Source organism: Habropoda laboriosa, unplaced genomic scaffold (genome assembly GCF_001263275.1).
Source record: "Habropoda laboriosa isolate 0110345459 unplaced genomic scaffold, ASM126327v1 scaffold64, whole genome shotgun sequence".
Taxonomy (NCBI): Eukaryota; Metazoa; Arthropoda; class Insecta; order Hymenoptera; family Apidae; genus Habropoda; species Habropoda laboriosa.
In genome coordinates, this window is record NW_017100183.1 from 1,790,034 (window position 1) to 1,809,031 (window position 18,998).

At 36.3% G+C, this 18,998-nt stretch overlaps 1 protein-coding gene across 1 annotated transcript in view; it reads right to left on the reverse strand.

Moving 5' to 3' along the window:
* The window catches only part of LOC108579149, a 22,507-nt gene extending 15,924 nt beyond the window's left edge, over positions 1–6,583 (reverse strand). Inside the window, exon 1 of the mRNA XM_017942599.1 lies at positions 6,392–6,583. Coding sequence (XP_017798088.1) covers positions 6,392–6,583 — 192 coding nt within the window. The remainder of the gene's footprint in view (positions 1–6,391) is intronic.
* Positions 6,584–18,998: the final 12,415 nt, after the last annotated feature.

Genomic DNA, 18,998 nt, shown 5'->3' on the forward strand with positions numbered 1-18,998 from the left:
TAATTCGTTAGAAACATTTAGAATTGATTTTTTTTTATCAAAAATAGTTTTACCTCTTGAAACTGCCATCATTTCTATAATAATTAATATTTTTGAAATGTACTCTACATTGTAGGCGATACATTTTTATTCATTTATTGATATTTTTTAGAATTTTTTATTTCAGACGTTCCAATTTTTGCCCGTGATAGCAGCCAGCAATCGATGCTCTAACAGAAGAGCCTTCGCAATTAGCAAATAACTCCTCCATTTTGTAACATTTTTACTTTCCTTAAAATTGGAGAAGAAATCTGAAAAAAATTCTCAAACTTTTCTTTCTTTTTAGACGCCGCAGGGTGGAGTGCCCCCTTAATTATAACCCGGAAGACAAAAAATTCAAGATTTACTGAAATTCGTAAAAGAATCCAAATTAATCAGCAAACTAGTATAATGCAAACAATCGAATGTAATTAGACATAGTACATTTTTAAGGCTGTCGTTAATAACATTTCAACGTAAATGCATGATACAACATAAATTGTTAATTAAAGCAAAAAAATTTTGAATGTCCTGGAAAGTAGAAATTCAATGAACGTAAGTCCTGAAAACTAGCAAACCACGCAATAAGACTCCAGCGTCCCTCATTTTGAAAATTTCTCAAAAATCTTCAAAAATTGTGTAAATTGTCTGTCTGATATGTAATTCTTGTCTAGACAACGAATTTAAACTACTCGCTAATAATCATGACAAGGATTATAAATTAGTCCAAAGAATCATATCGTCGGTTTGCTAGAAGAGTGACACAACTAACAAAAGTAAATTTTTCAGGAAATCGTTTTGAAATTTTTTGTCATAGAAAGCTATTAATTATACAACCATTTAGTAATGAAAAAATTTTTCCTCTTTCACAATTTAGCTAATAGTCTTTGGGCTTTGAAGGTCTCTGATAAAATATCGCTTATACTATTTAAAAAAAAAGGGTTAAAACAGCCCTATTTTGTATAACGACATTCTTTCTGTTAAATACTATAATTTTAATTGTAATTTTAGTAACATTTTTTCAGATAAAAATTAGCATACTTTCAAAGTTATTTTTTGAAGATATCTGAAGATGAACGTTTTTTGAGATGTGTCACTCTTCTAACGATGATACGAGAGATGTCCAGAATTGTTTATAAATAGTTGAACAAAAGCAAAAGGCACGGTGTGACTCAGAAATCATGTCAAATATATACATATGTATATCTTTATACGATATTTTTACAGTATGTTCAAATGCTGAATATATTTCTGATATGGACTCAACATATTATGAGTCACCCTGTATAAAAAGAATATAACAAGCCAGGGAAGATGTTTTGCTGGGAACTTAGCTATTTCGTGATACGTCTGTCGTTGCGAGACTCATTGTTTCAGAAAAGTTTTACGGGAGCGAATTTTTGCGGTTTGAAGTTCGCTTGCGGTAATGAAAGTTTAGTGTTATTCTGTTTAGACAGTCGCGTTTTAAACCTTGATCCAGTTGGTGCAAGTAATTAGTATCCTTTCCCTTGGAACAATTACTAGTACAAGTTTTTATGCCCTCCTACTGTTCGCTCCATTTAACAAACTGATTTCTGGCTTGAACTAATTCGACATTTAAAGCTGCTCCTTTCGCGCTCTGTTACAGTCGATATAACTTGCAGACACACGACAGTTTGACTCCGTGAAAATTGTTCAAATAAAATGTTCAATGACAAGTTTGTTTCGTCGGGTCTTCGAGTTTTGCGACCCTTCTGTTGATTAAGGCCTGCCACACGTTAGACATTCGGAATAATTTATTTGTAATACGATAAATGAATAAACAAGTTTACAAGAGAATTTATTAAATTATGAAAAAGACAATTTTTCAACGAAACGGAAAATGATCAGTTTAAAACAAAATGGAATTAATTGACTGAATTTAAAGATTAGTTTCAGAATCGATGCGAAAATTGCCGACACAAAGTAAATCAAGTAAAGATACACTCGTCTATCGTGAATTATTTAACAGCGTTAAGCAGAACAATTACAGTTCAGAAGAAAAGTGTACGTAATTAAGGTAAGTTCGGTGGTCAAGGTTAATAAACCTTAGAATACTGATACGCCGGGTCTCTGAGAGCTGTGTAACGAGCCATCTCTCTTAATTCCTCCCTCGAGACTACTTCAACTCTATTACAATAACTACTTTGGAACAATAGCCCCAGACAGAACACCTCAAATCGAGCGCGGCTTTACACCATGTTCCATAACATTGTAGTAAACTATTAGTAAAACGATTGTATTATAAAAAAGAAAAGAGTAGGTACTAATTGAGCCATTCAGAAGCCAAAATGGTTAACTCCATCTTTTGATATTTTTCCAATTTTAATACCAAGGCACATGCTTGGTGCTTAATTTTTCATAGATAAAACAAATTTAATCAGTTTTATTTTATGGTGTTAGTCACTTTGGCTTCTGAGTGGCTCAATTGTTGCGTCCCGAACACCGCGATTCTTCGTTCAGAATTTCACGGGGTCGTAAAGCCCGCTTACATTGTTTCGCGACGCTATTGTAGGACGCTGGTTATCGGAAAACTAATCGCGAGTAACCTATTCGAAACAGACTCTTGTTTGAGTGTGAATTTGTATGTTTGTTGTGACTCTCGGGCAAGACCTTGAAATTGTTAAGGCCAATTGTTTAAACTCAGACTGCATCGACAGTGTCGTTTTCGAAGGATTGTATATTTTTTAAAGGACTTGGCTCTGGCTGGAAGGCGAAAACAATTTTCCCTCGAAAGATTGCCCAGTCTGATCACTCTCAACGGCAATTTACTTATCGTAAGCCCCAAACGCAGTGAAAAGAGAGACCTAATAGGATTTATAGGCCAGTTTCTCGAACAAGGGAATTTTTGTACGACGTCCTGCAGGTCTTGTTTACCCAGCGAAATACTTGGGCTGTAGGCGTTGTAATAACCGGGAAACCGCCCCAGTTTTTAAATGGACAATCCTAAGTCCAACTCTTCTGCATTTCCCTGCAAGATGCGACTTGGAGGGAGGATTCTTGGACGATGGAGGGAACAAATTTTCAAGCCGAACGAAAAGCATTCCTCCATCAGACAGAACGAATTCGGATCTCGAACAGTGAACTTATTTGGACTCGAACCTTCATACAGAAGTCTTACGGACTTCGGTGACATCTGTTGAACTTGTACAATTGAGAACGTACAAATATCGGTCTACTGACACACAGTTCTTACAAACTATGTAACAGGACTGAATAAGTAACTGTTGTTCTTAGTAAAGCCTTGTAGTAAAGCTTTACCACATATTCCTAATTCTAAGAGACTCTTAAAATTAAGAGTGTAATTCTAAGACACTCTTAGAATTAAGAGAGATGTTGGAGTGATGTGAAACTGATCAATATTTTATGCGATGCTTCTGGTAATACTTCTCGTGTCGATGGTGTGTTGGTGTTTATATACATGCTGTTTGTCTCTTATTGGCTATTGATGTGTGGAAGAGGAAATGTGTCGCTTGTGTCCGATTGGTGTTTGTCTTGTCGAAAGGTTGTTCAGGTGTGGTTCCTTCTGAGGGACCGAATTTGTTATTAACATTTTCAATCCCCAAGAAGGTGTCCTTTACAGCTGGAAAGTTCTTCCGCCTTGTCGTCTGAGTGTTTTCGGTGTTTCGTGGAAACAATGCAATTGTCTGGTCGCGGCACTGGCTCGTCCAAATGGAGTCTATGGTGGACCGATGTGTTCGGCACCTCGGTCTGGTGGCCAAATGTAACTAACACATCTTGTGACGATAATCCGCTAGACCGAGGCTTCGTTGCGTGACCATCAGGTCGCAATACTAATTCTTGAGGTTCGTAAAGTTAAGTACAATATTGTTAAGTTTCTCATCCTTTCAGCTACTGACACGTGTAATAACATATTGTTTCAGATTTTACTACCATTCGTTTAAAAAAGGGTTAAATACACAGGACAACTTGCGGTTGAAAAACTACCTATGCAGGGTGAATCACGTACTTGGGACGGATTACATCTCAAATTTAATGAAAGATAGAAGAAAGCTGAATGGTATGCAAAGATCTACTTTCTTACGTGTTCACTTTTTTCGTAAGTTCAGCGATGCACCTAAAAAATTCAAATGCACTCTTTCTTTAAATGAAACTGCACATTTTTCTTATTTTACGTCGATCGATTCTTCAGAATACTCGGCGTAAAAAAGTATCCAGATAAAGTACTTGGAACGTGAATACGCCACGATTTCAAATTTTTGATAAGATGTATGTTTCGTTGAAAATATGACAGTCGAACGTTTGAACACCTTGAATAAAGCATAGGTACGACTTATAAGAAATTTCAAATATAAATCGTCTTTCACAACTGTCTTCTATATTTAACCGAACTCGAGATATAACCCGTCCCAATTGCGTGACTCACCCTGTATATTCTAATAATAATAAAAACAATAAAACCATATTACATTTCTTTATTATTGTATATTTATTTTGAATTTTAATTCATTAGAGCTGATTAAGAACTGACTCCGCTTTCCTATTTCCTTCTCCATAATTTATTTCCTTACTTTCTCGCTTTTATATTCTCATTTGTCTATCTCTCAGTATTCCTATTTTTACATATTACTTCACTCGTTGCCAGATCCAAGCAATGAGTACTAATTTTTTTCAGATATAATCTCCAAAAAAAGAAACTCATAAAACAAGATAAAAATGAGGAACAGAGAAAGTAGAGGAACCCATTATCGCGAACCATCCACGAATGACCACAATAAAACGCGACGACACCACGTTCCACATAACGATTAATTCAAATAACCGAAATTCAATGTGAAATGGGTAGAAAAAATACCTACGTACCGTTATACCTCTTTTAGCATTTAGACGTTAATTCACTTAGACAGCACATTTTAATCCAATTCGAAAAAATACAAATTTTACGTCGTGCAAGTGAAATACGGAAAAAATTCGAAATCATGATTAGTATCCATGTCTAATACTTTTAACGCTCTTACAAGCTAGACAGTTTAACTTTCACAGCCACTGACTAAAATACAACGTGGACCGCAAGACTGATAAGACGTCGGGCGAAAACGTTATCGCTGAAAGATTGTTTTTATCGTAACGAGCGAGTAATGCGTAACTAATAAAAACACTCTCGACTGTGAAATGGCTACAATATCCTGGTAGTTTCTGTGACGCACGAGGTATTGCGAGCGTGAAATTCGAATCACGCGAAAGTAAAACCGCGTAGGGACCCATTATATCAGAACTATGTCAATCCGCCGGCGATCACCGCGAAACTTTTATAATGAATTTTGATCGTGACGATTAATCGCACGGTGAGTGGAACATGAGCACGAAGACTGTGCTCGTATTACGTACAATCCTGCTCATAAGTATTAGGACACTTATTGAACTAAATCTGAACAGTCACTAAAAAATTATTGTGATCCAAAAGAAAAAGTTGTTCAGTGTGGTAATCTCGTAGTATAAGGAGCACGTATATTTTAGTACTACCACTCGATTCATTACTCCAATAATTAAAGTTTGCTCTTGTTCGCTGCACTTCCTGTCCTAATTTTCGTAAATTGACATTTTCTAGATGAGTGTGTCAGAAGTCGTATTTTCTTTGCAACTGTGCTATGCTAAATGTAGGTAACTCCAGCAGTATTTGGTGATATTAAAAATGGATAAGTTTAAAAGCAACTGGTAAAATTCGATAATGAGCACGGTTGTTCTGCTAATAAATTTAAGATATCTAGTTGTAGTATTAAGGTTACGATATAATAGTAACTTTGGCGAAGAAGTGTAATTTAAATACTATAATGGACGCAGTGGATGTAGTTAATCGAGAACTGTTGGGCGTAGTAACTGAAAGCTGATGGTTCAGATAAAAGCGCATAAAGTGCTCCATTAATCATCGTGTTCCTAATAAATGCGAGCATGTAGGCCTGGAAGGCTTTTAACATATGTGCAGATAAAAATGTAGAACTTCTTTTGTGTTGATAGAATTATTTATGCGCAAAAAATGATATTACTGTAAAGCCAGTCACAAACGTGTACAGATATAAAATTATTTATTCCACTATTATTGTAAGAATTAAATAAATATATTTTTCTTACCACCTGATTTTTTACTTATTTCTTATTATAACTTGTTCTCGTTACTTTACTGAAATGACAAGTGTCACATTAGATACCAACGTGATATTTATTCAATAATTTTTCAATAAAGCTTCAAACGACTTATGTTTATAGAAAATTTTTTTCTTATTAACACTCGTGGAATATATTGACAGTTTGGCCGGAAAAAACTGGGACACCCTGTATATTCCAAAGCACATTTCAATCCGTGTAACAATAACTACATAAAAAGAACCAAACTCACCTGTCCATAGTTGTCGAATCCATACTTGGCCGCTATGTCCGCAGCAGCATCCGGCCCATCAGGCACGTGGACCGCGAACTGGTTGGAGTAGATCGGCGTTGGTCGCGGCCGTGGTCCGGGTTCCGACTTCACCAACAGAGTACCGAGCAACACCACTAGTAGCACGCACAACGAACCCGACTGGACGATCATCTCGTCAACGTCGAATGGACGAGGTACTCGAACACCGCCGCGTCTTTCCTACCCCGGGTACACGGCTTTACTGCTCGTACGTTTCGCGATATCGAGAACAATCTTCAAACGTTGACAACGAGGACGAGAACGAGAACGACGACGACGACAAGGAGGATCGACGAGGGAAATACGCAGCAGCTCTTCGATAGTAAATCTCCCGTGAAATCCGGCGAGATTCACGAGTCTTCCCTTAATTTCCGTATACCATCGTCGCGAATGTCCCGACGCATCCGAACGACGCGAAGGAGGAGGAAGAAGGGGTACCGTTGAATACGTTTAGAAACGGCGAACACGATCGCTCGAGAAACGCGACACGACACCGTGGGACCACTTCGATTGCTCCGATCTTCGGCTGTTGCACGCCTTATCTGTAACAGAAGAAGCAGAAAAAGAAGTTGCGACGATCCCCAATCTTCCCCCACCACTTTGTGCCTTGAGTGCAACAAACCTAAACACATCAACACGGGAAGTGAACAGATATAGCGAGATTAAGCAAGGCACAGCATTTGAGAGGAATATCACCTGCGTTGCAATGAATCAGTCAATATCCAAAATTTCAATTTCTATAATTTCATCTTATCTTTATGAAAATAGTACCAATGGATTGGTGGCGATCTTCTGATGGAAATGAGTCCAAACACGACATAAATCGGACTAATTTTAACAGTAATCAGATTTAAAAGCACCCATAAAAATCCGCCATATTTAAATTGAGGACTGGTAAAACTAGTATGATTTATGTCGTGTTTGGGCTCATTTTCATCGTGAGAATTTCACAAATTCATTGATACCACTTTCATAAAGATAGAATGAAAATTGGTGAAATTGAAATTTTTAACATTATTCATTGTAACGCAGACGATATTCCTTTCCAGTATCACGTCTCGACCGTCGCTGCTTGACACACTACATCTATTTCGCTTGCTCTCGTTTTATCTATTCTCTTTCCTTGTCGAGCTGTTCGAAAACCAATTCCTGGAATCAAAACGCTACCCTGCTCGCGAGAATTGAACTGAGCGGACTCAATTTTGTTCAATTTAACCAAGCACTGCTGTACTTTGGCGTTGGTAACCGTGGCGAACATTCTGGTCACGAAGCCGGAAGGATGTCGCCAGAATCCTCGCAGCGCGGCGATATTAATTATCGGAAAGGATTTTCTGTGCTCTCCGGATACACCGCAGAATTTATTTTGATTTGCCATTGGCGTTGTGCTCTTTAACCGGGTTTTTGTTGGTAAGAGATGACGGGTAGAAGGGAAATTATGTTTCTGGACGCTTTTTGCATAGATACTGATGTTGAAGTTTGCTAAAGGAATTGAATTAAAGGGATATTAAAGGTCTAAAGGGATTAAAAATTAGTTTCCGTATTAAAGCATTTTTTAAATGCTTAGAATGTTGAAAATATGTTTTTCTAGTATTTTACCAAAGTTATATAGATTGAAAGGCACGGGAAACGGTAAACGTGATTCTCTCGAAGTACTGCATTTTAAACTGGCTCACAGGAATATCTGAAGAATGATTGAACCGACTTACTTATACTTTTACACAAACGTCAAAATTTCCACTGCTTTTAAGACAATATTGCATATGCTTTCCTTTTGCACAATTTATGTTGAATTCCAAGTGTCACTTTCTTAGCGGCAATTACTTTGTAAGAAACTATTTATGTTATTTATTTCGGGTTAAAATAAATTTCGAATTGTTTATTCCAGACGACTCAAGTAATGTGGCCATTTGAAAAGAATTTTTCGAACTACTATTTCTTCTGAAATTAATTAAAATATCGATAAAAGAGTATAAAGAACAGCAATGATGTAGCATGATTAATTTTTTCACTACCAAATCTCAAAAATAACGTTAAACTATTTGTCTAAGCGAAAATACCCTTTTAATGGCATAAAATTTTTGATCACATTGAAACAAATGTTGAATGGCACACGTAAGACTTTCTCTAAAGCGTAACAGCAACCATATTTTGCAGAAAAATGAAAAGGAAACTTTGTTCAGCTGTACCTTTTGAAAAATTAAATATTCATCGTGGTCGTTTGATACAATTAGCGGAGCTTGACAAGCAACAATGTTTTTAATTAAATAGAATTAAATATTTCAGTGTTCTCACACAGAATAGCGGAACGAGATTGAATAATGCTTTTTTTACTGTAATTACAAGTTTTTTGAGAAAAGTGAACCTCCACAACCAGTTTTCTCTACAAAATTTCAAATTCTTGAAGCTGTTTTATTTTGATTTTTCTAAAACTATTGGAATAAAAATTGCAACAGAACAGTATGAAGAAAAATAGGAAAAATTTTCCTCGTATTCCGCGACTACACAGCGAATGTGGCAACGCAACCTTTACTTAGAATCTTATCTTTGCTTTGCTTTTATTTGAAAAGATAAAACGAGAAATATTTTGTATAAAAGAAACGTACTGTTTGTTTTGTCAGGAAAATTATCTAAACATGCATGAATTTCCATTGCATTCCATCCAAAGGTATATACAAATGAAACAGCTCTATAAGTATATCTCCTTTCATGATGACACTATGTATCGAAAGATTTCAAACGGTCATGAAGTATAACGAAACGACTTTTTCACTATTACGTTAGTCTTTAACAAACTTAGATGTAATAATATTTAAAATCGTCTAAAAAGTATGCCACGTTTAACATAAAATATATTATTACCTGTCATTCTCAAAATTTCACAAATTTCACGCATTTAATTTTAAATGAACAAATATAAAAATAACTACACAAAGTGCTTCAAAACGAGTACAAAATTTGCGTTGTACATATTAATCTATTTCTTATTTGGCTTTTTATGCCCTATAAAGCTGTGCAAAGAAATTGTCCAAAATTTGTTGTGTAAATAGAAAAACATTCTACACTACCTTTATTTTACAAAATTTTTATCTCCTTGTCAGGTCCAAGAATATGCGTTAAATTTTCATTCTGACAATTTGTTTGTATCTACAATTTTCATGATATGCAGGAAAATGGGAACACATAGGAACCTTTAAGAGGTATTTTCACACCGAAGAACCAAGGAATAGCAAACAAACAAAAATTGGCTGATATTTTTATTTTACAATTTAGCTAATACTATTTAGCTTTTGAAGGTCTCCAATAAAATATTATAATACTTGTACTGAGGAATGGAGTACACCAAATTTATGTACATAGTTCTAGCAGAGGCAATAATGAGAAAAGTGCAGATTAGAACAGGACAAAGAACAATTAGGTATGAGAAGGGGTTGAGAAAAGGAAGGGGAAGAGATTTGTTAAAGCAGTATTTATTGGAGAAGAAGAAAGGAGTTGTGAAGCCGTGGACTTGGAAAGGAAGGGATGATTATTCGAAGAGGAACGGTTTAAGTCAAGAAGGATTGGAATGGCACCGTAGGCAAAATAATGATACAGAAAAGATGTTAGGAGTAAGGAATTGGGAGGTGCAACTACAGGTGCAATATCAGAAAATTCAACAGCCAAAGTATAACTGGAGATTTAAATATTACATTATAGGCCAGTCAGGCTGCCACAATATTTAGAAAAGGACGAGAAGCAGGGCAGTCAGGAATTAATCGCCAGAACTAGGTGTGGTAACACGGAAGAGGCAAACAGATATTGGATGAAGGAAGAACAGAGGAAACGTATTTTGTGTGAGGAAGGTTTAGAAAGTTTGAAACATCGGCTAGAAGAGTGCAGAGGAATTGAGAATAAGGATATAACGTTGGAGGAATTATAGAAGGGGAGAGACGCAGTAATGGTGATAGGATGGTTGAGTTTAGAGGAAAAGAAGGAGGGCAGGAGAACACAGACAGTGGTTGGAGGGAGGAGGGAAGGAAGAGGAATATACGTATTTTCTTTGCAACTGTGCTATGCTAAATGTAGGTAACTCCAGCAGTATTTGGTGATATTAAAAATGGATAAGTTTAAAAGCAACTGGTAAAATTCGATAATGAGCACGGTTGTTCTGCTAATAAATTTAAGATATCTAGTTGTAGTATTAAGGTTACGATATAATAGTAACTTTGGCGAAGAAGTGTAATTTAAATACTATAATGGACGCAGTGGATGTAGTTAATCGAGAACTGTTGGGCGTAGTAACTGAAAGCTGATGGTTCAGATAAAAGCGCATAAAGTGCTCCATTAATCATCGTGTTCCTAATAAATGCGAGCATGTAGGCCTGGAAGGCTTTTAACATATGTGCAGATAAAAATGTAGAACTTCTTTTGTGTTGATAGAATTATTTATGCGCAAAAAATGATATTACTGTAAAGCCAGTCACAAACGTGTACAGATATAAAATTATTTATTCCACTATTATTGTAAGAATTAAATAAATATATTTTTCTTACCACCTGATTTTTTACTTATTTCTTATTATAACTTGTTCTCGTTACTTTACTGAAATGACAAGTGTCACATTAGATACCAACGTGATATTTATTCAATAATTTTTCAATAAAGCTTCAAACGACTTATGTTTATAGAAAATTTTTTTCTTATTAACACTCGTGGAATATATTGACAGTTTGGCCGGAAAAAACTGGGACACCCTGTATATTCCAAAGCACATTTCAATCCGTGTAACAATAACTACATAAAAAGAACCAAACTCACCTGTCCATAGTTGTCGAATCCATACTTGGCCGCTATGTCCGCAGCAGCATCCGGCCCATCAGGCACGTGGACCGCGAACTGGTTGGAGTAGATCGGCGTTGGTCGCGGCCGTGGTCCGGGTTCCGACTTCACCAACAGAGTACCGAGCAACACCACTAGTAGCACGCACAACGAACCCGACTGGACGATCATCTCGTCAACGTCGAATGGACGAGGTACTCGAACACCGCCGCGTCTTTCCTACCCCGGGTACACGGCTTTACTGCTCGTACGTTTCGCGATATCGAGAACAATCTTCAAACGTTGACAACGAGGACGAGAACGAGAACGACGACGACGACAAGGAGGATCGACGAGGGAAATACGCAGCAGCTCTTCGATAGTAAATCTCCCGTGAAATCCGGCGAGATTCACGAGTCTTCCCTTAATTTCCGTATACCATCGTCGCGAATGTCCCGACGCATCCGAACGACGCGAAGGAGGAGGAAGAAGGGGTACCGTTGAATACGTTTAGAAACGGCGAACACGATCGCTCGAGAAACGCGACACGACACCGTGGGACCACTTCGATTGCTCCGATCTTCGGCTGTTGCACGCCTTATCTGTAACAGAAGAAGCAGAAAAAGAAGTTGCGACGATCCCCAATCTTCCCCCACCACTTTGTGCCTTGAGTGCAACAAACCTAAACACATCAACACGGGAAGTGAACAGATATAGCGAGATTAAGCAAGGCACAGCATTTGAGAGGAATATCACCTGCGTTGCAATGAATCAGTCAATATCCAAAATTTCAATTTCTATAATTTCATCTTATCTTTATGAAAATAGTACCAATGGATTGGTGGCGATCTTCTGATGGAAATGAGTCCAAACACGACATAAATCGGACTAATTTTAACAGTAATCAGTTTTAAAAGCACCCATAAAAATCCGCCATATTTAAATTAAGGACTGGTAAAACTAGTATGATTTATGTCGTGTTTGGGCTCATTTTCATCGTGAGAATTTCACCAATTCATTGATACCACTTTCATAAAGATAGAATGAAAATTGGTGAAATTGAAATTTTTAACATTATTCATTGTAACGCAGACGATATTCCTTTCCAGTATCACGTCTCGACCGTCGCTGCTTGACACACTACATCTATTTCGCTTGCTCTCGTTTTATCTATTCTCTTTCCTTGTCGAGCTGTTCGAAAACCAATTCCTGGAATCAAAACGCTACCCTGCTCGCGAGAATTGAACTGAGCGGACTCAATTTTGTTCAATTTAACCAAGCACTGCTGTACTTTGGCGTTGGTAACCGTGGCGAACATTCTGGTCACGAAGCCGGAAGGATGTCGCCAGAATCCTCGCAGCGCGGCGATATTAATTATCGGAAAGGATTTTCTGTGCTCTCCGGATACACCGCAGAATTTATTTTGATTTGCCATTGGCGTTGTGCTCTTTAACCGGGTTTTTGTTGGTAAGAGATGACGGGTAGAAGGGAAATTATGTTTCTGGACGCTTTTTGCATAGATACTGATGTTGAAGTTTGCTAAAGGAATTGAATTAAAGGGATATTAAAGGTCTAAAGGGATTAAAAATTAGTTTCCGTATTAAAGCATTTTTTAAATGCTTAGAATGTTGAAAATATGTTTTTCTAGTATTTTACCAAAGTTATATAGATTGAAAGGCACGGGAAACGGTAAACGTGATTCTCTCGAAGTACTGCATTTTAAACTGGCTCACAGGAATATCTGAAGAATGATTGAACCGACTTACTTATACTTTTACACAAACGTCAAAATTTCCACTGCTTTTAAGACAATATTGCATATGCTTTCCTTTTGCACAATTTATGTTGAATTCCAAGTGTCACTTTCTTAGCGGCAATTACTTTGTAAGAAACTATTTATGTTATTTATTTCGGGTTAAAATAAATTTCGAATTGTTTATTCCAGACGACTCAAGTAATGTGGCCATTTGAAAAGAATTTTTCGAACTACTATTTCTTCTGAAATTAATTAAAATATCGATAAAAGAGTATAAAGAACAGCAATGATGTAGCATGATTAATTTTTTCACTACCAAATCTCAAAAATAACGTTAAACTATTTGTCTAAGCGAAAATACCCTTTTAATGGCATAAAATTTTTGATCACATTGAAACAAATGTTGAATGGCACACGTAAGACTTTCTCTAAAGCGTAACAGCAACCATATTTTGCAGAAAAATGAAAAGGAAACTTTGTTCAGCTGTACCTTTTGAAAAATTAAATATTCATCGTGGTCGTTTGATACAATTAGCGGAGCTTGACAAGCAACAATGTTTTTAATTAAATAGAATTAAATATTTCAGTGTTCTCACACAGAATAGCGGAACGAGATTGAATAATGCTTTTTTTACTGTAATTACAAGTTTTTTGAGAAAAGTGAACCTCCACAACCAGTTTTCTCTACAAAATTTCAAATTCTTGAAGCTGTTTTATTTTGATTTTTCTAAAACTATTGGAATAAAAATTGCAACAGAACAGTATGAAGAAAAATAGGAAAAATTTTCCTCGTATTCCGCGACTACACAGCGAATGTGGCAACGCAACCTTTACTTAGAATCTTATCTTTGCTTTGCTTTTATTTGAAAAGATAAAACGAGAAATATTTTGTATAAAAGAAACGTACTGTTTGTTTTGTCAGGAAAATTATCTAAACATGCATGAATTTCCATTGCATTCCATCCAAAGGTATATACAAATGAAACAGCTCTATAAGTATATCTCCTTTCATGATGACACTATGTATCGAAAGATTTCAAACGGTCATGAAGTATAACGAAACGACTTTTTCACTATTACGTTAGTCTTTAACAAACTTAGATGTAATAATATTTAAAATCGTCTAAAAAGTATGCCACGTTTAACATAAAATATATTATTACCTGTCATTCTCAAAATTTCACAAATTTCACGCATTTAATTTTAAATGAACAAATATAAAAATAACTACACAAAGTGCTTCAAAACGAGTACAAAATTTGCGTTGTACATATTAATCTATTTCTTATTTGGCTTTTTATGCCCTATAAAGCTGTGCAAAGAAATTGTCCAAAATTTGTTGTGTAAATAGAAAAACATTCTACACTACCTTTATTTTACAAAATTTTTATCTCCTTGTCAGGTCCAAGAATATGCGTTAAATTTTCATTCTGACAATTTGTTTGTATCTACAATTTTCATGATATGCAGGAAAATGGGAACACATAGGAACCTTTAAGAGGTATTTTCACACCGAAGAACCAAGGAATAGCAAACAAACAAAAATTGGCTGATATTTTTATTTTACAATTTAGCTAATACTATTTGGCTTTTGAAGGTCTCCAATAAAATATTATAATACTTGTACTGAGGAATGGAGTACACCAAATTTATGTACATAGTTCTAGCAGAGGCAATAATGAGAAAAGTGCAGATTAGAACAGGACAAAGAACAATTAGGTATGAGAAGGGGTTGAGAAAAGGAAGGGGAAGAGATTTGTTAAAGCAGTATTTATTGGAGAAGAAGAAAGGAGTTGTGAAGCCGTGGACTTGGAAAGGAAGGGATGATTATTCGAAGAGGAACGGTTTAAGTCAAGAAGGATTGGAATGGCACCGTAGGCAAAATAATGATACAGAAAAGATGTTAGGAGTAAGGAATTGGGAGGTGCAACTACAGGTGCAATATCAGAAAATTCAACAGCCAAAGTATAACTGGAGATTTAAATATTACATTATAGGCCAGTCAGGCTGCCACAATATTTAGAAAAGGACGAGAAGCAGGGCAGTCAGGAATTAATCGCCAGAACTAGGTGTGGTAACACGGAAGAGGCAAACAGATATTGGATGAAGGAAGAACAGAGGAAACGTATTTTGTGTGAGGAAGGTTTAGAAAGTTTGAAACATCGGCTAGAAGAGTGCAGAGGAATTGAGAATAAGGATATAACGTTGGAGGAATTATAGAAGGGGAGAGACGCAGTAATGGTGATAGGATGGTTGAGTTTAGAGGAAAAGAAGGAGGGCAGGAGAACACAGACAGTGGTTGGAGGGAGGAGGGAAGGAAGAGGAATATTAAAAGCTATACTACAAGGAAAGTATGTGTGATTGAGCAAAGTATGGATGGATGTAAGTTGCGAAACATTGTCCTACAACATCCTACAAACCTGTAGTCTCAAAAAACTCGGAATTTCCAGGTTACCGAAGTATTCTTGTCACAGTAACAGTCTGTTTCAAAAGACTAAACAATCTGCTAAAATATCCTACAATCGTTTCAACTGACTCTGTATATAAGCATTTTTCTATCCTTGGGTTTCATGCATTCTCGGCGAATTTCCTTGGGAAAAGTCGCATATAATGCAAACCGTTCACCGTTCCGCCATTGAATTACAGTACCGTGAAAACAATTACAGGAGGAGGCACGTGGAAACGCCAATTCAAAAATTGAAAGCCGATAAAACGCTTCCTTGTATTTCGCCCGCGTCAAGTCGTGCAAAACGTGCAAGAAAACTTTTGATAAAATCAGAAGCTTCTCCCGGTATACCGGTGCTTAGGCTCTCCTCTCCCTTTCCCATGCCACGTAGACCGTAGAGAGTGCCTCGAAGGATTTCGAAAACTGTATTAAAACCGTCGATGAAATTCGCTGGATTCTACGGACCTTCGTAGAATTGGAATCGGGAGACACACCGGTAACGGGCGAGTCATCAGAAACAGGACATTCGAACGTCCTGGTGTCGAACTTGAAAACAAAGTACGTGTAGAATACGCGAGCTGTATCAAAATGGAAGGAAGAAACAGTTTCTTGGGAAAGAATAAATGAAGATTATAGAATACTTTTTGTACTGGAAAAATTCGATATTGAACGAAAATAGATCTGAAATCAGTCAAGAAAGTCTCTATACATCTCAATAGAATTTATTTTACACTGTATAATTTTAAAGTAGTAAATAAATATTTACGTTAATTTATTTAGAAACGTAACATTTACTATTAGTACAAAGAAAAATAATTTACATTCATTTGCTAATAATTAAATTAATATTTTCTATTATGGGAAATATATTTCGAGTAACGTCTTTCTTACTTGCTTGCAAACAAGAAGCTAACAACCTGTTAGTGGTTAGGTTAGGTTAGGTGAAAATGTATTTTTTTGTTTCAGATAATAAATAATTTAGAAGGGTAAAAGACTCGTTGATAGAATAATAATTATGGGCTTTTGAAAATATAGACAAATGTTATTTGCTATTTTATATTCACAATCAGATTAGATGCTACAGAATCATAGCTTTTTCAAATATAAAATAATATAGCTTCAATAGGTTAGAATAATTCGTCTATGAGAGCACACTTCCAACCGTCAAAAACAGTATATGATGCATTTCTATTCACAGACAAAAAAAGAAATGATTTTTTTGAACATTTCAGAATAAAATTCATGTTTGACAAATATCAAATATTATATTTGATGAATGCCACAGTCTATATTTGTCAAAATTTACCGAAGCCGATGCTTCATATTTAGAAACCATTTTTCATTCACAGCAAAAATCCTAACAAAAAAATATTATAAAACTGTATATTCAATCCTTCCATAAACTAAACTTTTTTAAATATCAGTATCATTGTTTGAGCAATACAATATTGAATTTTGTAGCCAAAGTAGGTTCGGCCAATTTTGTAGTCGTGGAATTTTTTGGCAACAAAAATACATAATACAAAAAAAATTGTAACGCACTTGCTGTTAGTATTCTCACTGTTTGCAATTGATAATAGCATTTTAAATTATCCACCGTTCTTGCTAATATAAAGTTAGCATCAATGAAGAAAAATTAGGTCTACCAGTATTTGATTTTTACTTCATGTACAAGACAAGTACAATTTATTAATGAAATTTCACATGATTTGTGTTTACATAACATTTAACTGAGGCTACGTGTATCAAAATATTTTAACTTGCACTACGATTGCAAGAAAATTGCGGTTCAAAATAAAAGCTATTCTATTTTACATTCACCCTTTACAACGCCATACATCTTATAAGCTTTATTTCTATTTATTTATCATTGTGCTGCTCTATTTAACCATTACACCATTGCATGAAAAGAGACCTAGAGGCTTATGGGTCCATTTTTGGTAAATCGTGTTCGATTAACCGCCATATGTCCAGAAATTTTCCCTCCAAATTTAATTTCAATATTCCATCAATAACGGTCAGAGCAACGCTTTTTGTTGAATCGTGTACATTTCATCTGTAGGGTAAACTAAAATATCCAATGCAATTTACTCGATTCAGCACTGTCCTGTGGCAGTGCGGTTCAGTCATTGCCCATACGGGCAGCGTATTAGTTTTCCCAACAAGCCACGCCTTCTCAGACAACATTGCGTACATATATATACTTATGTATGTAGTAACCATCGTCCGTCTTAAGAAAGAGAATAACGTTTGGAAGATATGTAACGCAAGCGTCTTTCTCCCACTCTGCTTTAATATACGTGACATCACTAGTCCACGACTTCGCCCTCAGCTCTGCCCGCGGGCATCGGCGGGTGCCCTTGCCCGCTTGAAGACCAGCTGAACGGCACTGTCCTATGAGATCTCTTTCCAGAAAGCCCCTTTGTTGATGCAACATTCTGCGCTTTCTCGTAGTGAAGGTCGTGTTGGTATAAATGTATAGTCGGCGGAAGAAATACAGCGAGGTCGTAAGTTCGATAAGGCGTCAAAGTTTACTTGTTCGAGCACATCGACATGCGAATCAACAGAAACCTGGTAAAATAAGGAACTGAAACCTCAGGCAGTACCGCACTAAGTACATATGTCTTAGCTTTGATTCGGCCTCAATCGAAAAACGTAAAACGCCGAATACCGAATATCAATTTGTACCGCTACTTAATGCTTTAATTTACAATCGCACTATACTTTAAAGAAACTGCTGGAATTTTATGACAGGAAAGAAATCATGCGAATAAAAAAGTATATACTAATTTTTCAAATTGGTTTCATTTATTAATAATGCTATCTTTAGTACCAATCTTAAAGACATAAGTGACAATAAATAATTTTTTATCCGTCTGGTGAGCTCTAGGGTTCTACGGTTGATACTTCAATTTACGATCTGGCTATATTTCTTCCGCTGACTATAATATTGTAACGATATCCATTGAATAAAATTCTGCATTAAGAAACCGTAAACCACGAGAACGCAAGTATCAATCGATCTCGCACTCGAAAGAGAATCACCACCGTGGAGCAAACATTATCGGCGCACCGATAAACGTGTAAGTACGTAGAATGAACGAAAATCGAGGTTGCATCTATAGAATTTGAAGGAAGCGTGATAGAATAACGGCAACTCGTCGAAATACCGTGACGTGATCGAAGGAGGGAAAAGGTCTATGATCTAATTTCGATCGAAAACTATCCGAGCGATTGTATGCACTCGCGGAAGTTCAGCAAGTAGCTGGCGAGTCACCGGCAAAAGGAGAAGTCGTAGCCATATTGTCGATAGTTACCGCGAAACGAGCGAAAGGCCGATCGAGCCGTAGCTTCGAGTTAACTGGATTCGTTCGTGAAATTGCTATTGCGCGCAACAGTTTAGCAGGGAAATTGAAGTGACGTGTGGAAGATGTTATTGTTCCTTTTATCCGGTCTTTTATAGCGACCATCGCGAGGAAATTCGATAATTTAAGCACTATTTCGATGCAGGAAATCTTAGCTATTACGAGGAAAATAAAAATTTGCATAA